The 22,591-nt window shown below is 42.0% G+C and overlaps 1 protein-coding gene across 14 annotated transcripts in view; it reads right to left on the reverse strand.

The window, feature by feature from the left end:
* Positions 1-22,591, reverse strand: part of UNC80 (unc-80 homolog, NALCN channel complex subunit) — a 129,751-nt gene that overhangs the window by 78,465 nt on the left and 28,695 nt on the right. For 6 of the 14 annotated variants that reach the window (XM_064433642.1, XM_064433647.1, XM_064433652.1 and 3 more), the window contains exons 12-22: positions 19,878-20,146; positions 18,913-19,266; positions 18,005-18,151; positions 16,005-16,152; positions 14,527-14,675; positions 11,838-12,004; positions 11,061-11,162; positions 9,041-9,255; positions 8,441-8,547; positions 7,790-7,949; positions 3,612-3,784 (exon numbers count right to left, since the gene is read on the reverse strand). In XM_064433642.1, coding sequence (XP_064289712.1) covers positions 3,612-3,784; positions 7,790-7,949; positions 8,441-8,547; positions 9,041-9,255; positions 11,061-11,162; positions 11,838-12,004; positions 14,527-14,675; positions 16,005-16,152; positions 18,005-18,151; positions 18,913-19,266; positions 19,878-20,146 — 1,991 coding nt within the window. Of the gene's footprint in view, positions 1-3,611; positions 3,785-7,789; positions 7,950-8,440; positions 8,548-9,040; positions 9,256-11,060; positions 11,163-11,837; positions 12,005-14,526; positions 14,676-16,004; positions 16,153-18,004; positions 18,152-18,912; positions 19,267-19,752; positions 20,147-22,591 lie in introns of those variants that run through there. The other 8 variants (XM_064433648.1, XM_064433653.1, XM_064433651.1 and 5 more) reach the window with 6 other exon arrangements.

Below are 22,591 nucleotides of genomic sequence, written 5' to 3' on the forward strand. Positions count from 1 at the left end.
AAACACATCACAAATGGAGAGAAATTAATCAGGCAGGTGATGAGCAGCTGAAAAGAACACAAGTTACCGTGGTCACTGTCAAAACCTGACACAGCAGCAATACTCTCACAAGTCTGCCCATGCCTATGCAACTGTTCACCAGTCCAGTTTTAACATTAGACTTACTATATTGTTTTGCACCTTGAAAATTGTTCTTGTGCTGTATAAATTTACATTAATTCACCAGTTTGTTAATAATTCAAGTCATCCCAATGAATTTTTTCAACAGATAACCTGATTTGTTTTAAAGAGCAAATGACCTGGGTGGAAGGAACTAAATACAGAGTGGATTTGGAATTTCACAGCATCACATTATTGTTCATGTAAAATGATTCTGCAGTTCTATCACTACAGAGTACTTATGTCCAGTTTTGTTTTCAAGAACAATGACTTTTATGACACTAATCAATCAGGGGCAGTTTTCCCTGAGTCCCTTCCTAGAGTTCACATGGCACTTTGAGCAAAAATTCATTTTTGGCGCTGTTCTCTTCAAGACAGAAAAGAAAGGCACATGATACCAATAATATACTTTTAACAGATGCCAGGGTAAATTTGAGAACTCTCAAAAGGTGCTGACTGGGTAGCTCTGCTTTGTCTAAGCAAAAGTGAGTCTGACATGAAAGTTGCCTTAGCAGGTACATGAAGACGGGTTGCAAGTAAATGATTTATCAGTGTCTTGGAGAATTGCCTGTTTCAATTAGCTCAGACCTCTCTGATTATACCTACAAAATGGTCAAGTACAATCCATGACACAGTTGCTTGGTTTTGCTCCCAGTCTTTTACTCTGGGACCTGTTTGTAGCAATCTCTGACTTCCTTCCCAAGCATAAGCACTTCTACAGGGAAATATTTCTGCCATGGAAACAGGGACATGGAGTCAGGATTTTGACCAGTATTCCTGCAGTTTAGACTTTGCTTCTACTGTCCCAGTACTTCATAGGTGATCTCAAACACCATCCTACCAGAAAGCAGTAAAACTACTGCATTTCAACAAGGATAAAAGATTTACAAATGATCTCACACAACTTACTGGAGAAATGTAATGCTGGCAGGTGTCACACACTGCTATATTGGTCGAAGAAAAGCTGGTCATTTTCTGCAGTCTAATTAGGCTACTTCAGGTAACACAGTAACACAATCCTAAGCATAGACTGAAATATCCCAAAGTAAATCAATTTGACTGTTGCAAAGTCTGGATTTAAGCTGAGTACATAAAGACAGAGCTGTCTGCAACATATCAATTATCACTGAATGTTTGCACATCCATATATTGATTGTAGTTTTAAAAATTTAGTCATGGATGCTGCTTCTAGGAAAATATGTTAACTGCATCACCACTAAACCTAAGGCAACACTCATTTTAATACACAAACAAATTATTAGCTCCATAAGGATGCATCATATCTTTCACTGTTCTAATTTCTTTAAATCAGTGTGGCAAGCCAGTACAAACATCAAAGCTGATCAAAGATTTCAAAGCTGTTGTAAGAATAGAATTTTCCAAACCTGCATATGAAAAAGCACGCTCAGAAAAATTATGGGAGAACTGAAACCCAAACTCTTTGCCTTTCATTTTTTTAAGGTTGCCTTAGCAACCAGGCTGGATAAAATGACTTAAGAAGCTTTTCATTTGTATCAGACCTGCTTCAAACTATTACTTCAAAAGCCTGAAAACACAAGTTAAAACACCCAGAAGGCTTCATTTTGGGTACACTCTGCTTGCATATAATGTGGGAACTTTCTATTGCCATTAACCAATGGTGAGATGACAAGCTGTCATTTTTTAAAGTATACACTGCACGTGACTGCCTAACTTCTACATATCCCCAATACTTTGTAGAGAACATGCCAACTGAACAGGTACTTGGAGTCTCCCAAGGCTATAATTAGAGCAAGGCTTCCTTATCTTTAGCTGAAGACCTTTTAGAAATTCTAACACCAAAATTGTCTGCATCACTCAGTAGAATGGAGAGACTGTTACATTTTAGTTTGTAGAAGTCAGCTCTAGAAGTCAGACATCTTCAAACAGTTAAGCTGCTCTGTGCTTTGGCATTTGGGAAACTTAAAAATTAAGTAAGACATTAACAGGCAATGGGGACATAATTGCCAAACCCCATTTTACCATCTGATTTATCAGAGCACAGAGTAGTGCATCTTCAGAAGGCTCCTGGTGACAAACTCGCTAGGAATGAGCTCTTTCCTGCCCATGCAGCTTACACCTCACTGTGTTAGTTTAGAATTTGGAACAGGGTGGCAGCCTGGAAGTCTTGCACACTGAAGTTGGGTATCACACACTCAGCAGGCTGCAATCCACCTTCTGAGCTCACTGCAACCCTGAGCGGTACGAGCCACTCTGTCAGCCCCTGCGTCACAGCTTCCATCCAGAGGAACAACAACCTCTGGCAGGAGGTGTGGGAACAGTGAATGGAACCTGTGCCTGTTGGAAGATGGGTGAGGACCACTCCACACAGCAGAGCTAGGTGTGAACTGACAGCAACAGCAACTCCAGACCAACACTAATGCAGACGTGCTTGGATCTGCAGACCAAGGGTGCAAGGTCAAGAGGAAGATGCAGAGGAGAGGTGCACAGAGCATAACATCCCTGCAGCCATGGAGCAGGCAATGCAGCAGGGTCAGGGCATGGGCTAGCGGGAAGGCAGAGTCCATGAGCCTGACACCCCCAGCAGTGAGCAAAAAAGCTGAATTTGAGCACAAATGGCACAGCAGTCACACGGATGAGAGGTGGGGCGTGGGGAGAAAAGGGACAGAGAGCATGTGGATGCTCAGAGCAGTGGCTTTAAATCTTTTTTCAGCTTGCACATGGCCAAACGCTTACAGAAGGAAGTAAAATGCAGCATGCAGAATAAGTTGCTAATATTTGGCTGGTTTTTCACAGCTGTATTTGTCACACTCCTTGCTTGTCACAGAAACACCTCACAGAGCCCCACTGGCTCATGAATCACAGGGTGAAGGCCACAACTTTAGAAATGGGAGGGATTGTTAAAAAAACACAACTGCAAGGATAAGAAGGAAGGAGATACAGAATATCAGGAAGAAGGGATTGGAATTCTGTCACTACTTTGATTTGCATTGACAAATCAGCAATATCCACATTTAAAAGCACACACACTCTGATGTAATTTTTTCCCCACTGACTGGCTCTGGTGACTAATAGTTCAGTGCTGCCTAATGTACTTATAACTCTGTCAGAACTGCAGAGTGGAGTTCCTGCACCTCTCCAAGCAGTTATCCAATCTTCAATCCTTATTATATAGATTGACGCTAGGAGCAGAAACAGAGTGTCTGTGAGAGAAGTACAAAGACAACAATATAAGCTTTGCACTGGCAATAATGTAGCTACAGGGGCCATGTAATTAAAAAAAGGATCCATTTTGTCTGCAAACTTGTCCACTCACAGATGCTAAAGCTCCAGCTAATACCACCAGCAGCAGCTGGCATTGCTGTGATGCTTTACATTCTGTCTGTGGGGCATGAAGAGCATCAGTGAATGACAGTGGAGCAGCACATATGCACATGCTCTAAGCAGGAAACAAGAGAGCAATAAAGACTTACAAGGTCTAGAGCTGCTGCCAAAATGGAGGCATCAGGGATTGTGCCTGGCTCACAGCAGTTCAGCAGAAACTGGAAGCGCTTCATGCCTTGGCGGATCGCTCCCAGGTTCACAACGTTCTTGGATTTTCCTCCTTCTTGTTTGGAGGCCAAGTGATCATCAAAGCTATGGCAACCTAAAGAGGTAGAGAGTACAGAGGGGATGCAGGGAGGGGTAGAGAGAAGGGAACACAGTCTCTCACCAGTAAAAAATGGGGAACAAAAATCTTGATGAGTACAGTCTTAGTGTAAATCCCTTTCTCTCCTTGAGTTATCTTGAAGATAACAGGTTCATTTTTACAGTATTTGTGACTTTCGAGAAACAGACATTCAACTAGTCAGATTCTGGCATTGGTCATACTGATATCTGCCCAGATATCACCATACTCAGTGTGGAAGCCCAGGACCTACTCCAACACAGGTGAATTAGGGTGTTGTCTTTCCTCCCCACCTCTTTAACACAGATCATCTTGCTTACAGACTTTTTTTTCCCCTTAATCATCTCCTACCTTACTTCTCTACTGCCTTTAAGTTTACTATAAAGTGCAGCATGCATAACCCTTATTCCTTATATATCATCTACTAGGACAGAAAAATCAGTAGTGAATGTGTAGTCTATGTGGAAATTAAGCACTTTTTCAGGCAAACATCTGCAATTACCACAAGAGTAAAGAGGCAAGTGAGACTGGCCTCAGCTCCTAGATATCATCATTCCAGCCTCTCTCCCTTGAAGGGTCTTGTATGCTTTGGGATGGAAAAGAGTTCAGATCAAAAATGAAGATGGCATCCCACCTTGGGGACAATTTAAAACTCTGTGTATAGAGTTCACATCATAAATCAAGTAATCCAAATTAGCACTTCTACTGCAGAAAATCATTATGCAGTTGGTAATGATAGAGTTGAGAGAAGGATAGAAAGACAGATTAGAAACAAGGAAAGCTGTTTGAAGGCCAAAATGTTTGGTCAAAAAAAAGGACAGTCAGTTTCTGGGGTTTTTGTCTTTGCCCATAATACTCTCCCTGTTTACATCTGAAAGTACAAAAGTTTACAGAACACTGAAGGATAAAGCACTGAAGAAGAGAACATTGAGTGGAGAATTAAAAATTGGTTTTAAACGTAGATTATTTGAAGGACATGAATAAAAACATCTACAGGACTTTTTGTCTACTTCAGGAAAGAAGAATGGCTGAAAGTTGAAGTTCTTTTGTGTGTGCACTCCCTAGAATTACTTGGAAAGCATTTATGCACCACAAAAAAAGTCACAACAGAAAATGACAATGTGGATCTTCACTTTTCCCTTAAAGACAGAGGTATATCAAATTTCAAGAGACTTCTTTACAAATTCCTTGTCTTTTTTTTTTCCAGTGAAGCTGCACCTGGTCACCAGCAAACAAAACGTTCCTATGTTGGGAAAATATTCTACTGAAATGGATCAAACAAAGTAGAAAGAACAGGTAGAACACTTACACATGCAAACATCCTTCCAAGTCCTTCTGCTTCCTTACAGCTTTTATGTCTTATCTGAGCCTTCCTACATAACACTAATTTATTTGAGGTACAAACAAATGTTCCCTGTTCAGGGCCCTGTTAAGCCTGTGCCTGTATGAGATAAAGAAGAGAAACTTGCCTAAGGCATGTCCCTAACCCACACTATAAAGAGCTAGCAGAGCTTTTGTCCCTCTGAGCTCAGTGGCATATCTTGCATTTTGTTGAAGCTTTACAAGACAATTCTTCAGAGGCAGCTGGTGGCTGTCCCTTGTTAAGCTCATCCTGGAGTAGCCTTGCTGTGATGAGGGCAGCCCTCCCTGACCGGATTCATGTGACTCAGGCCTCCAAAAGACCTTGCCCAAAGAGCAGAGACCGTTTCCTAAAGCAGGAGGACACACCACCTCCTGCCTCTCTGTGACCACGAGCTCATCCTCCAGAGCACACGAGCTGCTGTGCCTTGAACACCCTGACAGCTTCTGTGGTCACTCACAGCATCTTCAGCAAGTGCCCAAGGGAACATTATGGGTCTCATGTAAAAGCACTGTAACTCTATACATGTCTATGAGCTCTTAGTATAGGTAAGAAGAGGTACAGGTAAAGTAAATATTTATTTACTTGAAAATAAATATTTTTACACATGAATGTGTAAATATATATGTGTAGATATATGTATACATATGCACACATACAGATACACACACATATGTATGCTTACATACATCTATAACACAATTTCCAGTGGTCTACATGATAAATCATGATGAAGATTACAGTTCGTAAATGATGTCACAAATTGTTCTACCTTTTATAATTTTTTATCTAATTTATTTCTCCCTTATCCATTTGGTCTACTGTTAAAAAAACCCAAAAACACAGGAGGAAACACCACATGGAAAAAACAAGAGCAAAGTAATAGCATAACACCATGAATGACAAAAATGAGAAGGCAGAGAGAGGTTCCAGTATGATGCTTATGATCAGACTTTGAGGGTTTTAACACTACACCCATCTACCATTATATTCACTCCTTGTTGAGCACAGAAAAATTGATCTGTATGGAAGACAGGGAAATTTGAAGGCTCAGTAGAATTGTACTGGGTTATAAACTGTCCCACCATGAACAGGGCTCACACTGATTCACTGTGCACATGGAAAGCACAGTGGCAGATACAACTATTTTAGCTAAAGCTACATGGCTTTCATTGAGTATCAGAGACCCTTGTAGATACAGTGATAGAGCTTCCTTAACTGTCACACTTGGCCTCAAACTTTTATTACTCTTGTGTTAGCAAGATAAAAAAAAAATTAATTTTCTACAGCAAAATATGAAGGTCATCTCACAGGCACACTGCAGAAACAGCTGTGGCAATCTGTAAAGCTCTCACTGCCCCTCAGACATTTGGAACCATTTTTAAAATATGGTCAAAGTATTTCATACCTACTTCAGCACAAAGCAGTGGATGAACAAACTAATTTCTTCCATTGCTGGGGAAATTGAAGAATGCTACCAGACTACAACAAGGTGCTGAACTGATGCATTCTTAAAAATGAACAATACTTTTCATCTAGGAGCTAACTGAAAGGCACCACCATTCACCAGTGGCAGATGATGACCAGTTTACAGTGACAAGATATGCTTATATTTTGCAATTATCACTTGCCTTAAAAATGCCTTATATGCATTACACTGCAGGCCTGGGACAGGTGATGGCAAAATAGACAATGCAATGTCAAAGTGTGATGTCAGAAGAAAACCAAACATAATGCCAGAAAATGCAGCATATTATAAAACTACAGAAATCATGCTAAAAACCAAAATTGACTCCTTTTTGCGTGTTTTTGGGAATCCAGTTGTGTTGTCTTAAAAAAAAGTAACAGAAATTCACGCTACAAGGTTATCCCCCTGACAAGAGGGGTGTGCTTTGAGCTGACAACATGAGCATGTCAATAACTGCATGACATCTTAAAACAGATTATACCATGACCTTGTATTATTCGTAAAGGCACTTTTCAGACATTGCTGACTTTGAAAATACATAACAATTAAATACACTTCTGTGGAAAAGAAAAGGAGTGTTTTTATTCTTAAGTTGTGTGCTAAGAAAAAGGGACAGCATCCCTAACAAATGGTATGTAGAGACTACACATGCAAACACAGAAGAAAAGAGATAATTACAACAAGGTTTGTGTAGGGTTTTCCATTTCTGTGCTGATATTTGCTAAAACTGTCAAATAGTTACAAATTGAAAAAACAAAACTAAACAAAAAAACAGATGGAGTTGTTGTATTGGACAACGGAAGATTTAGACACCTAATTTTGAACTGAATAAGTGCTTTGAAGCAAGTATTAATTTTTCAAGTGTATTGACCAAATTTGATTTGATTTTAAAAGCCCAAACGATGTATGATTTATTTAGATAGTCTGATTTTTTTTAGAAAAAAAATTTACCGGAGCTTTTTTCTAAATCAAAACAAAAGCAAGAAGGAAGGGAAAGAAAACAGTTACAAAGACTAAAAAATTGGAGAAGGCTACAATGGAGACAAAAACCATGGAGAAAGCAGGAAAAAAGGGAAAGGGGTAAAATACAGAAAGAAATATATTTTAAAAATGATTAAAAGAAAGCAAAAAGGAGACGAGAACCCTGATTTCTAACCATCTTTTTCTTCTGTGTGATGGAGCTTGGATGGGTGTCTTCGGCAGGTGCGCCATTTACCAAGACGCTTGAAGAAATTCTCCTCTTCGTCTCTGCCGTTGTCCAGGCCTCCTCCTGGCCCCCCTCCTTCTGACAGCTTCACTGCGCTGGTGAACTTCACCTGTGCAGGGACAGAGGGGCTGGTCAGCCTGGCCAGAGCAGGGCAGCTCGGTTAGACACTCATTGCCTGGACACAAACATCTACAGAGGGGCTCTGAGGGTCACCAGAGCAACACAGCTGGGTCTGGGCACAGACTGACAAACACTGAGGCACTTCATCTTTTAAGCTTTCTGCTTAAAGGATTGGTCTTTCTTGAGAGGCTGTGGAAGGACAAAGGAAGGAGAAGTGTGACCAAAGATGTGTGTTGACAGAGCCTGCACTTCCCTCTCAGTGCAGCAGAGCAGACTGACCAGTACAGTGTAAATTTAACCTCTTCTTCACCATGAGGTACAAAACTCCAGTGCTGAATTCCCATGGCTCTACTCTGGAGACTTCTGTGACAGTCTTGTTAGCTGCAACGTCCATATTGAATACAAATGTCCCCATGTGGAGCTAAAACCAGCCAGATCCTGCCTTTTTAAGCTCTCTGTAATCCAGCCTGACACATTTACCTTGGAGCTCTGCCTGATGAAGGAGAGACGGTCAACAGAGCTGATATCCAGGAGATCTTCCACTCCATCAGCCAGGCCAGAGAGGGAGGAGCGCTTCAGCCAGTTCCCTGTCACAGAATGAGCCACTCAGTACAAATCTCAACATTGTTCCTAGAAGAGTCTATTTCTCCACAGTAAGGCATGGGAAAATGAGAGACAAGCACAAGGCAACATTTTCATGTAACATATATTAACTACCATGCAAGGCCAGGTTCTGGGAATTGTAATGGATATATTCTCTGTCAAACAAATGTTAATTTGGAATATTTCTCTTCCAGACAGGAACAGTGCCTGTGAGATTACAGTACTAGCTTACTACTTTAGGGGAAAAGTTTTACTAATCTATTTTGACAAAAATATCCCCTGATACCTTGGGCAAATTGCTTACATTTCCCTTTGCCTCACTTCCAAATCTGTAAAATGGAGCGAGCAGCACATCACAGCTTCTCTGGGAGAATATGCAGACAATAAGGAACTGTGCTGCAGGATTTCTTAAGACAGCTATGTCTAGCTGTATTTCCCTGCCCATGCAATATGTATATAGAATAGAAAGAGACATACATTTACCTATGGGAAGTTTGAGTTTCTTTCGGAGGGAGATTCGTCGGGAGCGCGAGCGGGAGCGCCTGTCTGTGGTGGTTCCAGAGTGAGCCGTGGTGCACTCGGATGTGTCCTGCTCAGACTGACTGCTGGTGTCACTAGCTGCACTTTGTGACTTAAACATCTTCCTCCAGAAGTCCTTGCGTCCCAGATTGGCCCCTTGGATTTGCTCATCACTGGAACAGAAAGTATGCAAAGCATGAACTGTATTTCAGTGAAGTTTGAATTCTCAGGGAAATGAGACTTCCTTTCTGCAGCCCCCTCCTAACCTCTCCATTGCTTGAGGTTCTTTCATTTTGAATTCCAAATACACTGTTCTTAGTGGGACATAAGCTTGGTGATACACTCAGTGTTGTTCAAGACACAAAACAATCATCTTTTCTGCCCTTAGTCCACTGAGGCAGAAGGTCATCCCCCCTCTACCACAGACAGCTTATCTGCTCTGTCCATCAGCTGGTGCACATGGGTGAGACAACCCAGGCCAGACAGATGCCCAAAAGGGAGTTCTCTCTGGTTATTATCAGACCCTCAGCTGACAATGAGCATCCCTGACCCTGAGAGCAAGATGTAAAGAGATAAGCAAACAATCATTAACTAAGAGACACTTTACAACTATAAAAGCTACACAAGTTTTCATTGAGGTAGAAGTCTCCTACACACTCCCTGGAAACCTGTAGGGCTCCTTCCTCAAGCTTGGATGCATCTTGGTGGTTACTTCTCCAGAAATTGAAAGCAAAATACTTTTTTTTTATGTATGCCCCACCAGAAACTAAATGGTAAGATACATTGAATCCTAAACTATTTCTTCTCTAGCTGTAATATAGGTACCTTATTATTACAGTGCACCAAATTGTTAATCTACTAGTAGTTTCTTTCATTTGTTCTGTGTAGCAAGTAATCTGTTAAAGTCTTATGGCAGTTAAATTTGTGTCCATTAAATAAATAATTCATTTTGTAATAGACCTAATGGGCTGTTATTAAGAACCTGAAGAGAGAGCAATCTGGGGTGCAGGCTGCCCCTAAAAAGAGGTACTGACACAAATCTGAGTCAAAGGCAGGACTGGTTTACGCTCTCCTCTCCATTCTGAACATCCATTGAACAGGTCATTCCAATTTTTAGTTCCTACACATGAAAGTAAACCACCTTCTTTCTGTCAAAATGAACTACATTTATAAGACAACATTCGTAATTTCTACAAGCATTTGTACCAGAAAGCTTTAGGACATGACTGCAGCCATTTGTGAACCTGCTCATTAAGAGCTGGAATTGGGACAACATTTTTTACTATATTCTTGAGATGTCCCATGGCTATGGCAGGGCTTAGAGAGGAATAACTTGCTACAATCCTACAGAGCAGTAAAAGGCTTTGTGTTATCCCTGCTGTCCCAGCAACAGTGAAACTGCAGGTTCAATTAAGGGAGGAGAATGTGATGTAGAGCTCTGGGCCCTTGTGCAAGCAATGCCTTCATGCAGTGCATCTCAAAGCTCTTTAACAAGGCAGACACGTATTCAGAGGAGTTAAATGACTTGCCCAAAAATTACTTAGGGACCAGTGGCCATTTGCAGAATTTTGTAAAATTCTTAAGAGTATTGTCTAAGTTTAGTTCAATGGTAAATGGCAGAAATCTTTGGACATAGATTTCAGATGTACAATGCCAGCAGTAGGTTGATTCCCTGTGCTGAAAAGGGAACTAGAGCAATCTTTGGAGCCCAAGGCAGGTTAAGAATGGGCTGGCTCTCAATGAAGCATTAATGACTCTTAGCAACAACCCAGAAGCTGAAAATTAATAACATCATGACCCAGGAGTACAAAGCAAGTTTGGAGAACAGTTGTGGTTAAACCTCTGAGGAATTAACATGCTATGCATTCATGGTACACAATATTGACAAATCTCTTGCACTGTCACTTGCAAACCTCTGCTGTTTCCCTAGAAGGGAGCTGCTGGCACAAACACACTGAACAATTCAATATTTACTTACTGCTCTGGAGTTTGCATTGGGCGGCTCGAGACGTAGCTCCGGCACTCATCAGGGGCAGCTGAGGCCTGGCCTTTGTCAATGATGACACTTCCTGCCTCAGACCTACACAGACAAGATAAACCATCAGCCAAAGGAAGTGGATGGCCCATCTCATGGTCATCACATAGAACTGGATATGGGAACCGGCAAAGTAGCTTTAGAGAGGTACCCTCTCCTTAGCAACTCACATATTATTCCCAAAAAAAGGCATCAGTTCTTAGCAGCAAAGCCAAGGTTTTCAGGACTTTTTCAACTCTCTTAATCCTTCTTCCCAACATTTTAATAAAACAAATTCCTCAAAGCACCAGAGGACATTTTTTGATAAAGAAGCATGTCAGTATTCGATTTCTTCTGGGATTTGTTTTGCATACCAGGGTTTGCCTGTCAGAAAAACAGGTACACATCCCAAAGGATGTGATGCATATTAAAAAGTACATCCACTGAGTGTTTGGGAGTGACACTACGACTCTTAGTTCTTTTAACCTCTCCTTATCCCAGTGTTTCCTGTTCTCTTATGCCTCTTATATGAGACTGCCAATGATTCTCTCTGCAAATTTGTTGCTGTCTCAGATCATTAAATTTTAAAGGAGGCTGCTACCACAGCAAAAGTCTGTACATCAAAAACTGACATGCTATAAATATAAAACAATCCCTTGGGACTTCCTTTATTTGTGTTTGGCACAGATAGTCAGAGTCATATGCAAGTCAGTCATTTACCTTCTCCCTCCCGACACTCACCTTTTGCTCACTGAAGGTTTTGGCTCTTGCTCTGTTTCCTCTGTCTTTTTTCCTGGTATTAACTTCTCAGCACTGTCCAAGAGGGCACTGAGCGCCACTCTCCTAAATACATTCCCATGGGCCTCCTTGATAAACTGGACCAGCTGTCGGATATCACAGTACAAGCCCTGAGCAGCAAGACACCATGGAAAAAAACCAAAAAACAAGTTCAGTCTGCAGTTTCTAAAGAAGCAGTGAGAGTCAATACTTTCTGAAGTACTTCACCAGGCCATTACTTCTCCTCTGGCTGTTGTGTGATCTAGTCTTCATGTGTGATCTACTCTTCAGGTGTATGGTTTCTGATTTTTGGTTGGAAACTCGTAATGCATTCAGAAGAAGCAGACAAGGAGGAGCATTATTATGGAACATGATCTGCAGTGGGATACAGCAGATGGAGAGGTATCAGAGGCTAAAAGACCTGTGAAATGAGGGAGCTACAAACACTTAAAGTTTTTTTTTATACCATTTATCTAGATCACCAACTTAAAAGGCCCAAAATACCTCAGGTGTATGTGAGAGGATGTAGAGTGCAAACAACTGCATGTTTTTTTCAGAACCAGTGGGTATCTTGGGAATTTTTTTAATTATTTTAGAGATTCACATCATATGAAAAGAGAGGAATGACTCACTCATTCCCCAACCTCCCTCCTACACTCAAGGCCCTTTTTAGATCTGAACATTCATACACATCTGTGATGTGCAAATCCCCTCTATATCTGAGGGCAAGGGGATGGAGGGAACAATTTTACAGGGCTTGAGTTATGATCTGTGAGCTTTCCTGAAAGACCTTGGATTATTCTCAAAATGCCCAGCAAGGAGCAAAGGAAAACAAAAAACCCCCAAAAAACAACAAACAAAAAAACCCCAACAAGCTTATAATTGCACCTGCATCCTGATTAAGTTGGTTTTGGTTTTTTTTTAAAGTAAGATATTGACCACAAGATTGACTTTGAAGAATAACAAAACAACAACAAATCTGCACACATGCTCTACATGCTGTATTCTCCATACAGGCACAATTAACAGTGTTACTCTTAGGGACAAGTTTCACCTTTCACACTAAAATAGGGTCTAGAAAGAAACACAATTTATAAGAAAAATTTACACTTGGTACTCCTAATCTGGGTCCAATAACGGGGCATGTTTTTTTCTCTTATGAGAAACATTCCAAAGGAGGAAAACCTGTAAGAACTAGAAGATTTGGACATAGGTAGACTACACTGCTGGTTTAAGGCATTAATGTGGTTTTTCTTCTCCTACCCCCTTCACCTCACAGAGCACTACTGCCTCTTTAGCTGGACTTCAGTGTCTCTACAGCTCTGCTGTAACAGTGGAATACAAGAATATTTCTTGTTTGCTTCCATGAAAAATCCTAACTTCTGATAATAAAGCAGGTGGCCTGAGACTGAGCTGCTGGAGTACAACAATTTGGAAGAAGAGCACTCATGTCATCCAGTCCACTGACTGCTCTGGGAAGACAGCACATACATAGCAAGAACCAACACCTTCCTTTCCTCCATGTGTTCAGTAAATTGGATGCTTGTCTAAACCTTGGGAAGATCTACCAAGCTGCTGTTCAGTCATTCACATAGTCTGGCACCAGAGGGCCACGTGGTTAACCAAGTGAACTGCCTTTGGCTTTTCTGAAAGGTGATTCATTGCAGCTGTGGTTTTAGAATCACAGAAGAACTGAGGCTGGAAATGACCACTAAGATACTTGAATCCAACCACTAAAACAGCACTGTCAAGTCCACCAAAAAACCATGTCCCTGCTTCCACATTCATATTCATATCTTTCAAATTCCTTCAGGGATAGTGGTTTTGTTGCCTCTGGTTTTAGCTTTTATATTTTTTATATGAGGGAATGGTGAGATCTCTGCACAGAGTAGGGAGACAAAATTCCTTTTCTAGCTGGGGACCAAGGACAAATGATCCAATTTTCAGGCCCAAGAGCATAAACAATGGTGGACTGAAGAGAGAAAAACAAGAAGGATGGAACTTCATTGGCTAAAGCTGTAACTGGACAATTAACTCTAATATGCAAATTATGGACCAAAAATGGACCAGAACTTATAAAAGTGAGAGACCCCGTGACCTGCTGTCCATTTTGATTCATCATGGGTGTAGCCTTGGCTGGGCTCTGGTGCTGCCCAAGGTGGATCCATTGAGGCCTTTTAATAAATCCCTACTTTATTCTTTAACTCCATCTAGCCTCTGTTTTAGGTCAGCCTTCTAAGGCATCAGTTTCACCACTTCCCTGAGCAGCCTGCTCCAATACCTGACCTCCCATTTCAGTGAAAAAAATTTTTCCTAATATCTAACGTAAACTTCATCTGATACATCTTGAGACCATTTCCTTTTGTCCTGTCACTTTTACCTGGGATAAGAGACTGACCAACACCTTGATACAACCTCTGTCAGGAAGTTGTAGAGAGAAAGAAGGTCTCCCCAGAGCCTCCTTTTCTCCAGGCTAAGCAACTCCATTTCCCTCAGCTGCTCCTCATAAGACATGTGCTCCAGACCCTTTCCCATCCCTATTTCCACTTTTTAGGAAAAAAACTTCTGAGTGTCCTCAGATTCTGAGATGCAGCTTCACCAGTGCCCAGTACAGGGAGACAATCACTTTATTAACTTGGTATCAAGGGCTTACCAGGTTCTCTGGGCTGTGGAGCTCGTGTGTAGTGGATGCACAGCGAGTGATCAATGACTTGAACATGGCACTCACAATAATACCCTCCACGCTCTGGGCTGTAGACTTGTTGTCCACTGTGGTGAAGTTATTCCCAAATCCAGCCTTATCTGCAAAATTCAAGTGTAAGCAAGTCATCTTGTTGGGAACAGTTTAAAAGAGAGAGCTTAAAGACACATGTATGTAAAGGGGTTATGATACATGAGACAAGTTTCCACCTAATATCCTACATTCAGTTCTCACAGTCCCACCCCACAAAAAATATAGCAGAAGCAAAGGGTAAAATGAATTATAAATATGGAAGTATTTCCCAGAAATAGCTGTATCATGAAAAAGGATTGAAAATATTAGGACAATTCTAGCTTTGTTCCATCCGCATCTCTCATTTAAAGAAGTGCAGAATAAGGCTTCAAATTTGAACAATATCTCCAGTTTTTTTATTACCATTCTAAGGGATAAGAGGTGTCTGATCAAGCAGTAAAGTGACAACACCCATGAAACAAAAATCTTCTGAACTATAGGAATGCACAAGAACAGCAAGCTTTCAGAAAGACTCAAAAAATAATTATGCATTTACATGAATTACAAAAACATCCCAGTTTCTTGAGATGAGAGAAAAGACTCTCAAGAGCTATATAAGCTGTCATGTTTCAAAGAAAAAGCCAGTCAATAATTGATGAATACTTAGGGAAATGTCATATGGGAATCATCCAAATGAAAGCTGGCTATATAATGTTCTTTGATGCTTTCTCTGAAATTCCTGGCATCAAAGACAGGCTAATAAATTAGTCAGACTCCCTGAGTGTTTCAGAGGAGCTATTCCTAGTTTGTAAACAGTCACTTTTAAATGTTGTTTCATGCAGTGACCAAGCAGAAATGTTTGATTGTTCCAATATAGAAGGTAATTTTCCTAATTTAAAAAAAATCCTCAAACCCCCTCTATGTACAACATGTAACTGCAGGCAAATGCATCTGTGTCTATATTCTCATTCATTCAAGCAGTTCTTGCTGCTTACTGTGCTGCCTTATAAGCTCTGAGGCACCACAGAGGGTTTTAAAGCTCAATTATACCTCCATTCAGAATAAACTGTGTATTAAACTGGCCTGATGCCTTGTCATGTTATGAAGCAGAAAGCTTCCTGCCTGAGGCATGGTTTAATGAAAATTAAACTCTGTGAAGAGCCAAGAACAAGAGAAAGGATGAATCAAAGGGAGCCCTTCAATTTCAGGTGCACTGTATGCTACAAGATCCCAAGGCAAGGTCACTGGGTGGTCAGGTCCAAAGAGGTCCAACTCCCTTGACCCCACTGGCTAAGGATACAGTTTATATATTCTCAGAACAGCAAACCACATTTTGTAGTTTGTGAAGGACAAGAACGTGGCTTCCTTCTGATGGCACAGTTTAAGACACACAAGTGACTGATGCCAGGAATACTTACTGTCAGTGACTGGCTCCATGCAGAAGCCCAGTAAAGCATGCAGGAAATCCACCACGTTATTGAGAGAATCCTTGTTCACGTAATCCCTCACGGTCTGCCGGAATTGCATCTTGTCCAGTTTGTACAGTTTGGTGAGGCAGTTCTGGGCCTGCAACAGTGCCCATAAATCATATCACATCAAAGCACATGCTCAAGTTTTGCTCACAAGAACAAGGTAATTGTGCACTTAGCCAGTGTTCTGCTGTCTCTGAACGGTCCCAGAACAGGACAGGTTCACCTCTGGAGCCCACAAGAAATTCAGCACAAAAGAGAGTGCACCAGTATGGGCGCCACTGTTTGAGGTGCTGATAAAGCCACTACCAGCTGCATCTCATGTCCTCTCTTCCTGTGCCCAATCCCAAAGCAAAATCTCACTGGATGTGAATGAACTGGGACTGCACCACCTCTGTCAATGATCAGTGCCTTGGTGGAACAGGCTCTTAGCCTCAGGCATCTGATTTTCACCCTCCAGCTCAGACCCAACCTACCAAATGCCCTTATACCCAATGACCAATTTACATCATATGGAACACCAACATTTTAATTAAAAGCTATTCATTGTCAACTTCTTATCACAAAGCTACCCATCCTACTGGGACCCCATGCAGCCTAGAGTTAAAAGAATCTAAAATATCACCTCTACAGGAAACATGAACTCTCCTGTTATCTACAATAGGGTGCTTAACTTTCCAGTAAACTCAGACATGATTGTCCACGCAGTCAACACAAATGCTGCATGCAAAGCAGTTTGGCCAGACAAACACACAGAAAATGCAGCAAGACTTACACATGTAAGAAAATATTTTCCTCAATTCAATGGGCTTGATAAGAACCTTGGTTCCAAGAGACATTCATTTATACTTGATGTTTTGCACAGATCTAAATGCTTTGCTGGCTCAGCTCCAAGAGAAAAATCTAACTGACATGGTGATGAATATAGTACTTGTTCAACCAGTGCTCTGTGCAGAAGAACCTTTCTACTGCTACCACTGGGACTCTCTCACCCCATCTTGTCCAATTATGTCCACTCCTGCAGTACCTGGAAATCTAGCTAACACAAGAACACTGCAAGGACACAGAGCAGCCAATCTATTTCTGAGAAATGAACCTCAGAGCCCAGAACCTAATTATAGCTCTGTTGGCACGGCTCAAGCCACCAAAGCCATGGAGAAGAATGTGGTTCACACACATCCCATGGGATTAGTAAACTCTCATTATGAGAAATGTTCCCTTCTGCAAGCACACAAGGTGAGGAGGAGGCAGGCACTGAGAAGGCCTTTTAAAGGCTCCCATATAACAGGGAGTTGAACTGATCTCAAGGAGACAAACTTCTGGATTAAATCTGATGTCTGGGCTACATTCTGGGCACTTTCCAAGGTCTTAACTGGGGCAGAACCAAAAATGTTAGGAATCAACAGTGATGACCCACAATATCCTTCAAAAGGGGACAAGTGAGTCTTTTACTTCCTTGGAGAACAACAGAACAAGTACAGTGCAAATACAGTGCACTCCAACCATCAGGAGCTGATGGAGCAGCCCAGCAGCAACCAGTCAGAATCACCATTAGCAAGGGTGGGCATACTTACACCTCAGACTTTTGGATTTGCATAGGCAACCCAAGATAGCTGCACCTCTTGTAAGTAGCACACTCTTTTGGGGTACTGTCCTGTGAAAAATTACTAACACCAGCTCACACATGGAATTTGCTCCCATGTATTGTCCCAACCCATCCACTGGGGTGGCCAGAAGCACCCTGGGCCCCAGGTGTGCCCTTAGAAAGCCCCAGGGACTGGAAGGCAACACTACAGCTGAAAATCTGCTACGGCTGGGCTGCAACACAGTCTGTGAGCTGGGGCAAAAAGCAACACACTGACTGTCAATACAGGGAAAGCTACAGAGGGGGCAGGCAGCCATCTCAGCAGTACAAGGGGGGACACTTTAATGAGCTTTAATTCTCTTACATTCTCCCGAAATACCTGGAGTCTCAGGCGGTCTCCAGAGAGCCCCCGGTGTCCCTCTCCACAACCATAGGCACAGCCCAAGGACTTCACAATTTTGATCAGCATTGTGAGTGCCAGCCTATGGGTGCTGACAGATGGGCCTTCATCCTGAGGGTCACAGAGGGAAGGACAGTGTGTAACCCTGGCACAACCACTGGCATTTTGTTAGCATTTTATTCTTGACTAACTGCTTTCCGTTTCCCATCTCTGACACTCCATTACTGAGTTGTTATTCTTGAAGTGTTTACTCCAGTTATTTTTCAAGTTTAGAGACCAGCCCCCTCCTTTTCAGCTCCCATCAAAAATTATGCTATAAATGTGAAGATGCCACATGCTGCTATGCATACCATTCAGAACTTACTTCAAAAAATTAACCCTGAAAAACAGAGTTGGCTTGGTTGAGTAGAAAACCAAGCTTCTTTTTAAAATGTCTTGGATATTATGCTACCATAATTATGTTACTATTGCAACCTCAGAGGTCAGCAATATAGCATCTCTTGCCCAATTCTCATAGCAATACTGAAAAATTTAAGACTGCTAGTAATCAAATAGAAAAGAAACTGTGCTCACATACTGGGTTCCATTTTTCCTTTACAAGCTAAGAATAATAAACCTGAAAAAAACATTGTCATTGAGGGTTTCAAACACTTTGTCAAGATATTGAAAATGTCTGTACCAGGCTCACAAGCTCCATTTTTGGCAGCTGCTTTTCTGCAGTAGTTACAGTGCTTGAATTGCTAATCATGTTTCCTCAGCAGAACCCCAAGTGAGCACCAGAGCAAAAGGGAAGGGCAGTTGCATACACATGCATACTCAATCTTAGCAGACATTAAAGTGCATTTGGAATTGTATAAAGAGACAAGACAAACCTTTTCTTGTTTTTTGTCATTCTTCTCATATGGCCCTCCTCCTCCTCCACCACCTCCATCACCTCCACCAGCTCCTCCACCACCTCCTTCTTCTTCTCCATCTCCAGCTCCACTAATTGGAGGTGGCCCAAACCCACAAGCTGAACCACAAGCAGCCCCTTTAAGCTGGAAGGATCCTTCACTTGGTCTCTTTTCAGGGGCCTCGTTTTCTTTGTTCTCACTCTTCCTCCGAACTTTCTCCACACAGGGCACCACACCAAGCTGCAGTAAGCACTCCACAATGTTCAGGGCCACGTCACAAATCCGGGAACTGATGTCGTGGTTCAGAACCAAGTAAACAGCCTTCAGGACCACCTGAGAGATTCAAACATCATATTTAAAGCCAGAATTATTTCTTCTCCCAGTAATATTTAGAAATTCTAGATTCCAGAGACTCATTACAGTGGGCACAGTACAGATTCTGAACAAATAATACATAACCCTAAATACCAAAATCCTACAACCTAGATGTCAGACAAGAAATCACAGTCAGGCTGAAAAGGAAACCACGAGATTACATCTGTGAGCCTGAGAACACTGCTTCAGTGCACCAAGAGCTGGCAAATCATTGAGGGGAAAGCAGAAGAAGTGAGGTTTAAGGTGCTAGAAGAAAGGTGCTACTCAGTCTTACATTATTTTACAGGGAATTTGGTGCATGCCCCAGGAACACAGCCATTAGGTAATACCACTAAAGATCTGATGTGTGCATTCCACATGCCCATGCGCTCCTTGCAAGGAGTAACAGGAGTTGCAGTTTCTCAGAGGAGACTTTTAGGATATGCACAAATGGATCTGACTGACCTTTATACACTGCTGAGAGAAGTCATATAAAGAGGTGGAGGAAAAGCCCATCAAACCCCTGATCTCAATGGAACAGCTATATTGACAGAAGAGGGACCTGGCTTTCCTCGTTTCTTGCCAATTACCGAGAGATCCAGCATGCCATTCTTGTGGACAAAGCTGTTGGTTCCATCAATGTGATCCGTATCCTCCAAGCAGCTGTAATTGATGCAGGAGTCTGTCAGGCTCCGTGGCAGGTTGGCACATGCCAGTGGCTCGTGGGGCATCTCAGGGATGGGCACCTGGTTGCAAAGCTTCCTCATGTGCTCGCTGAAGAAATCGGCGTACCCCACGTTGAACGAGGCCAGGGTGGTGTTGAAGGTGGCCACGGTGATGGTGGAGATCTGGGACCTCACTGCAGGGAGGAAAACAGTGACCTGTAAATAAATTTCTATCTCTATAACTATGGAACAGAAGACTGAGGCTGAGCTTGTCTAAAAGGAGCAGCTCTTAAAGTGGTTTGTAAAGCCAAAAGAAATCACAAGCTCCTACTTCCTATCATGTGTACAGGGATCAAAGGTAAACTCATTTCTTCTTTTAACACATTGTAAATTAGAACAACCCCAAGCTTGTTCTATCAGTTCAGCTCTCTGGCAGCTCAAGCTGATGTTAAATGGGCAGTCGAGTAGATCAGGCAACTCAGACATTCTAAATCTAATCCAAAAGGACTTTTCTTCCGGCATTAATCCAGTGCCTCATCTTAAAAGCAGCAGTGCCCCTGCAAGGCAAAGAGAAAGAACTCTGCAGCTGAAAGGGAGGGGTGAAGGCAGCAGACCAGCAGCACAAATTTGAAACAGCCTTCCAAGTTGCATCAACCTGGAAAATTTCATCACACCAGTTGAAAAAACAGTACCTGTGACAGTCTAAACCATCTCCAAAACTGCATAGCTGTCCAATGAGAAAGGCACTGCAGTCATAAGCTCACAGTGTTCAGAGACAGGAACTCTGAACTGCCCAGCTCAGCAAGCTGGCTTTAAGTGCAAATTTTTATCAAGGACACCTCATGTTTTTAAAACTCACGCTGACTTCCAGGCCCCAATGCTCATAATTTCCCACACCTAGTGCTTTGTAAGTAGGTTTATATACCCTCTAGTGTTGAAAGACATCCATAGGCTTGTTTACACCACCATGTGCCAGACAGTACAGTAACAGGGCTAGAGAATAACGAGGAACCTCTTCCTATGGCTACTAAATATATTCTAATTAATGAACTAATGATATCTAATACATTTAATAAGCAATGACTCAGTGATAGACTGGTTATATTATGTACATAGGAACTTGCCAGTGTGGCAAGCACATTTCCTGACAGCTTGTGCAGTTGTGCTAGCACTGAACTGGCATATTAATTAGGAGACACATTCTAAGGCCAACAGCAGTACCATGAACTAGGCCACAATTTGGTCAATGATCAGGGCTAAGGAATTAGCTGCTTGTATCAGAGAATTTCTTCCTGGCATTCACTGAATTTTGTATTGTGAAGGTAATAAATATTGCATTAGGGCACTTTGTTCCTGAGCTACCAAATTTGATGTGTATCCAAAGACAGATTTTTTTTTTTCTTTCACTGATTTTTTGCTTAGTTTTTTTTCAAAATGGGTATCAAAAACCCATATCCAAATCCTACACGGAAACACAGAGTGATTCAGGTTGGAAAAGACCTCTCAGATCATCAAGACCAACCATCTCCCTGTTCAAATCCAGTTTAAAGCTCTTTCAGCGAGCCCTGATAACTTCTGTGCAAAGATCCTTTTCCCACTTTGGGTCAAGAGTAGCCTGTCTGTCACCAACAGGCCTGGTGTCATGTAAACCAACCCATGATCAAAACCGCCAAAATTCTGCCAGTGTCACCAGGCACAGAGCCAGGTGTTGACCTTCTGGCTCTTCCTGCCCTCCCTCATCATTTCCTATGACTGGAAGGCTACAGGAGAACACTATTTTTGCCCCTCTTACCTTAATCAATCATCCCAAAATCCTGAGGTCTCTCTTGATTACCCTGGGACTACTTGTAATTTCACTGCTACCTACCAGAAAAATCAATAATGGATAACAGAAAGCTTTCTTTTCTCATCTTGAACCTGGGCCCCAGGGAGGCAGTAGAATTCTTTAAGTAATGGGTCAGATCTCCATACTGGTCTTTCTGTTCCTTAAGAAGGAAGCCTCCTATGACAGTGACCCATCTGTTTTTCTTTGCAGCAGAAGTTTTGACACAGGGCATGGGCCAGCTTAACCTCTGCCACACCTCCAGGGTGGATGAACCAGGTCCTTCACAGATGAGATGTGCCAGATGTGCCCACTGCACCAGGCAGGGACTTGTGCCATTGTCCCTGTCCCTTAAATCCCTGTGTTCAGCCCAGGCAGAGATAAGAGAAGGGTTCCTCCCCATCACAAGTCCCATCTATTGTCTCTGACATTGCAGTCACACTGGTATTGCCATTTCTCCAGAGGCCTTCAAAACACAGGGCCCTCAGGGAAACTTTGAGTAAATTTCAAGCCAGACCTCCAACTGGAATGAGGAGAATTAAATAGAAAAACCTTGTGATTTCCAGCAAAATCCAGCAGCTGTTGACTGCACAGAGGCATTAAATATCACAAAATTCCCTGTGAAACCATTAAAGATAGCAATACCAAGTTTCTGTTCACACTTTTGTGTTGTGGTAAGGCAAAAAAACCTCAAACCATGCCTTCTCCCTGCTGATGGCCACCACTGTTTTAACAACTGCTCCAGATAAACATGAAGAGTTTGAACACTTTTTCTTCATAGTACAAAAAAAGCCCCTCAAGAGATATGGAAACAAAA

The sequence above is a fragment of the Passer domesticus genome, chromosome 10, assembly GCF_036417665.1.
Source record: "Passer domesticus isolate bPasDom1 chromosome 10, bPasDom1.hap1, whole genome shotgun sequence".
Taxonomy (NCBI): Eukaryota; Metazoa; Chordata; class Aves; order Passeriformes; family Passeridae; genus Passer; species Passer domesticus.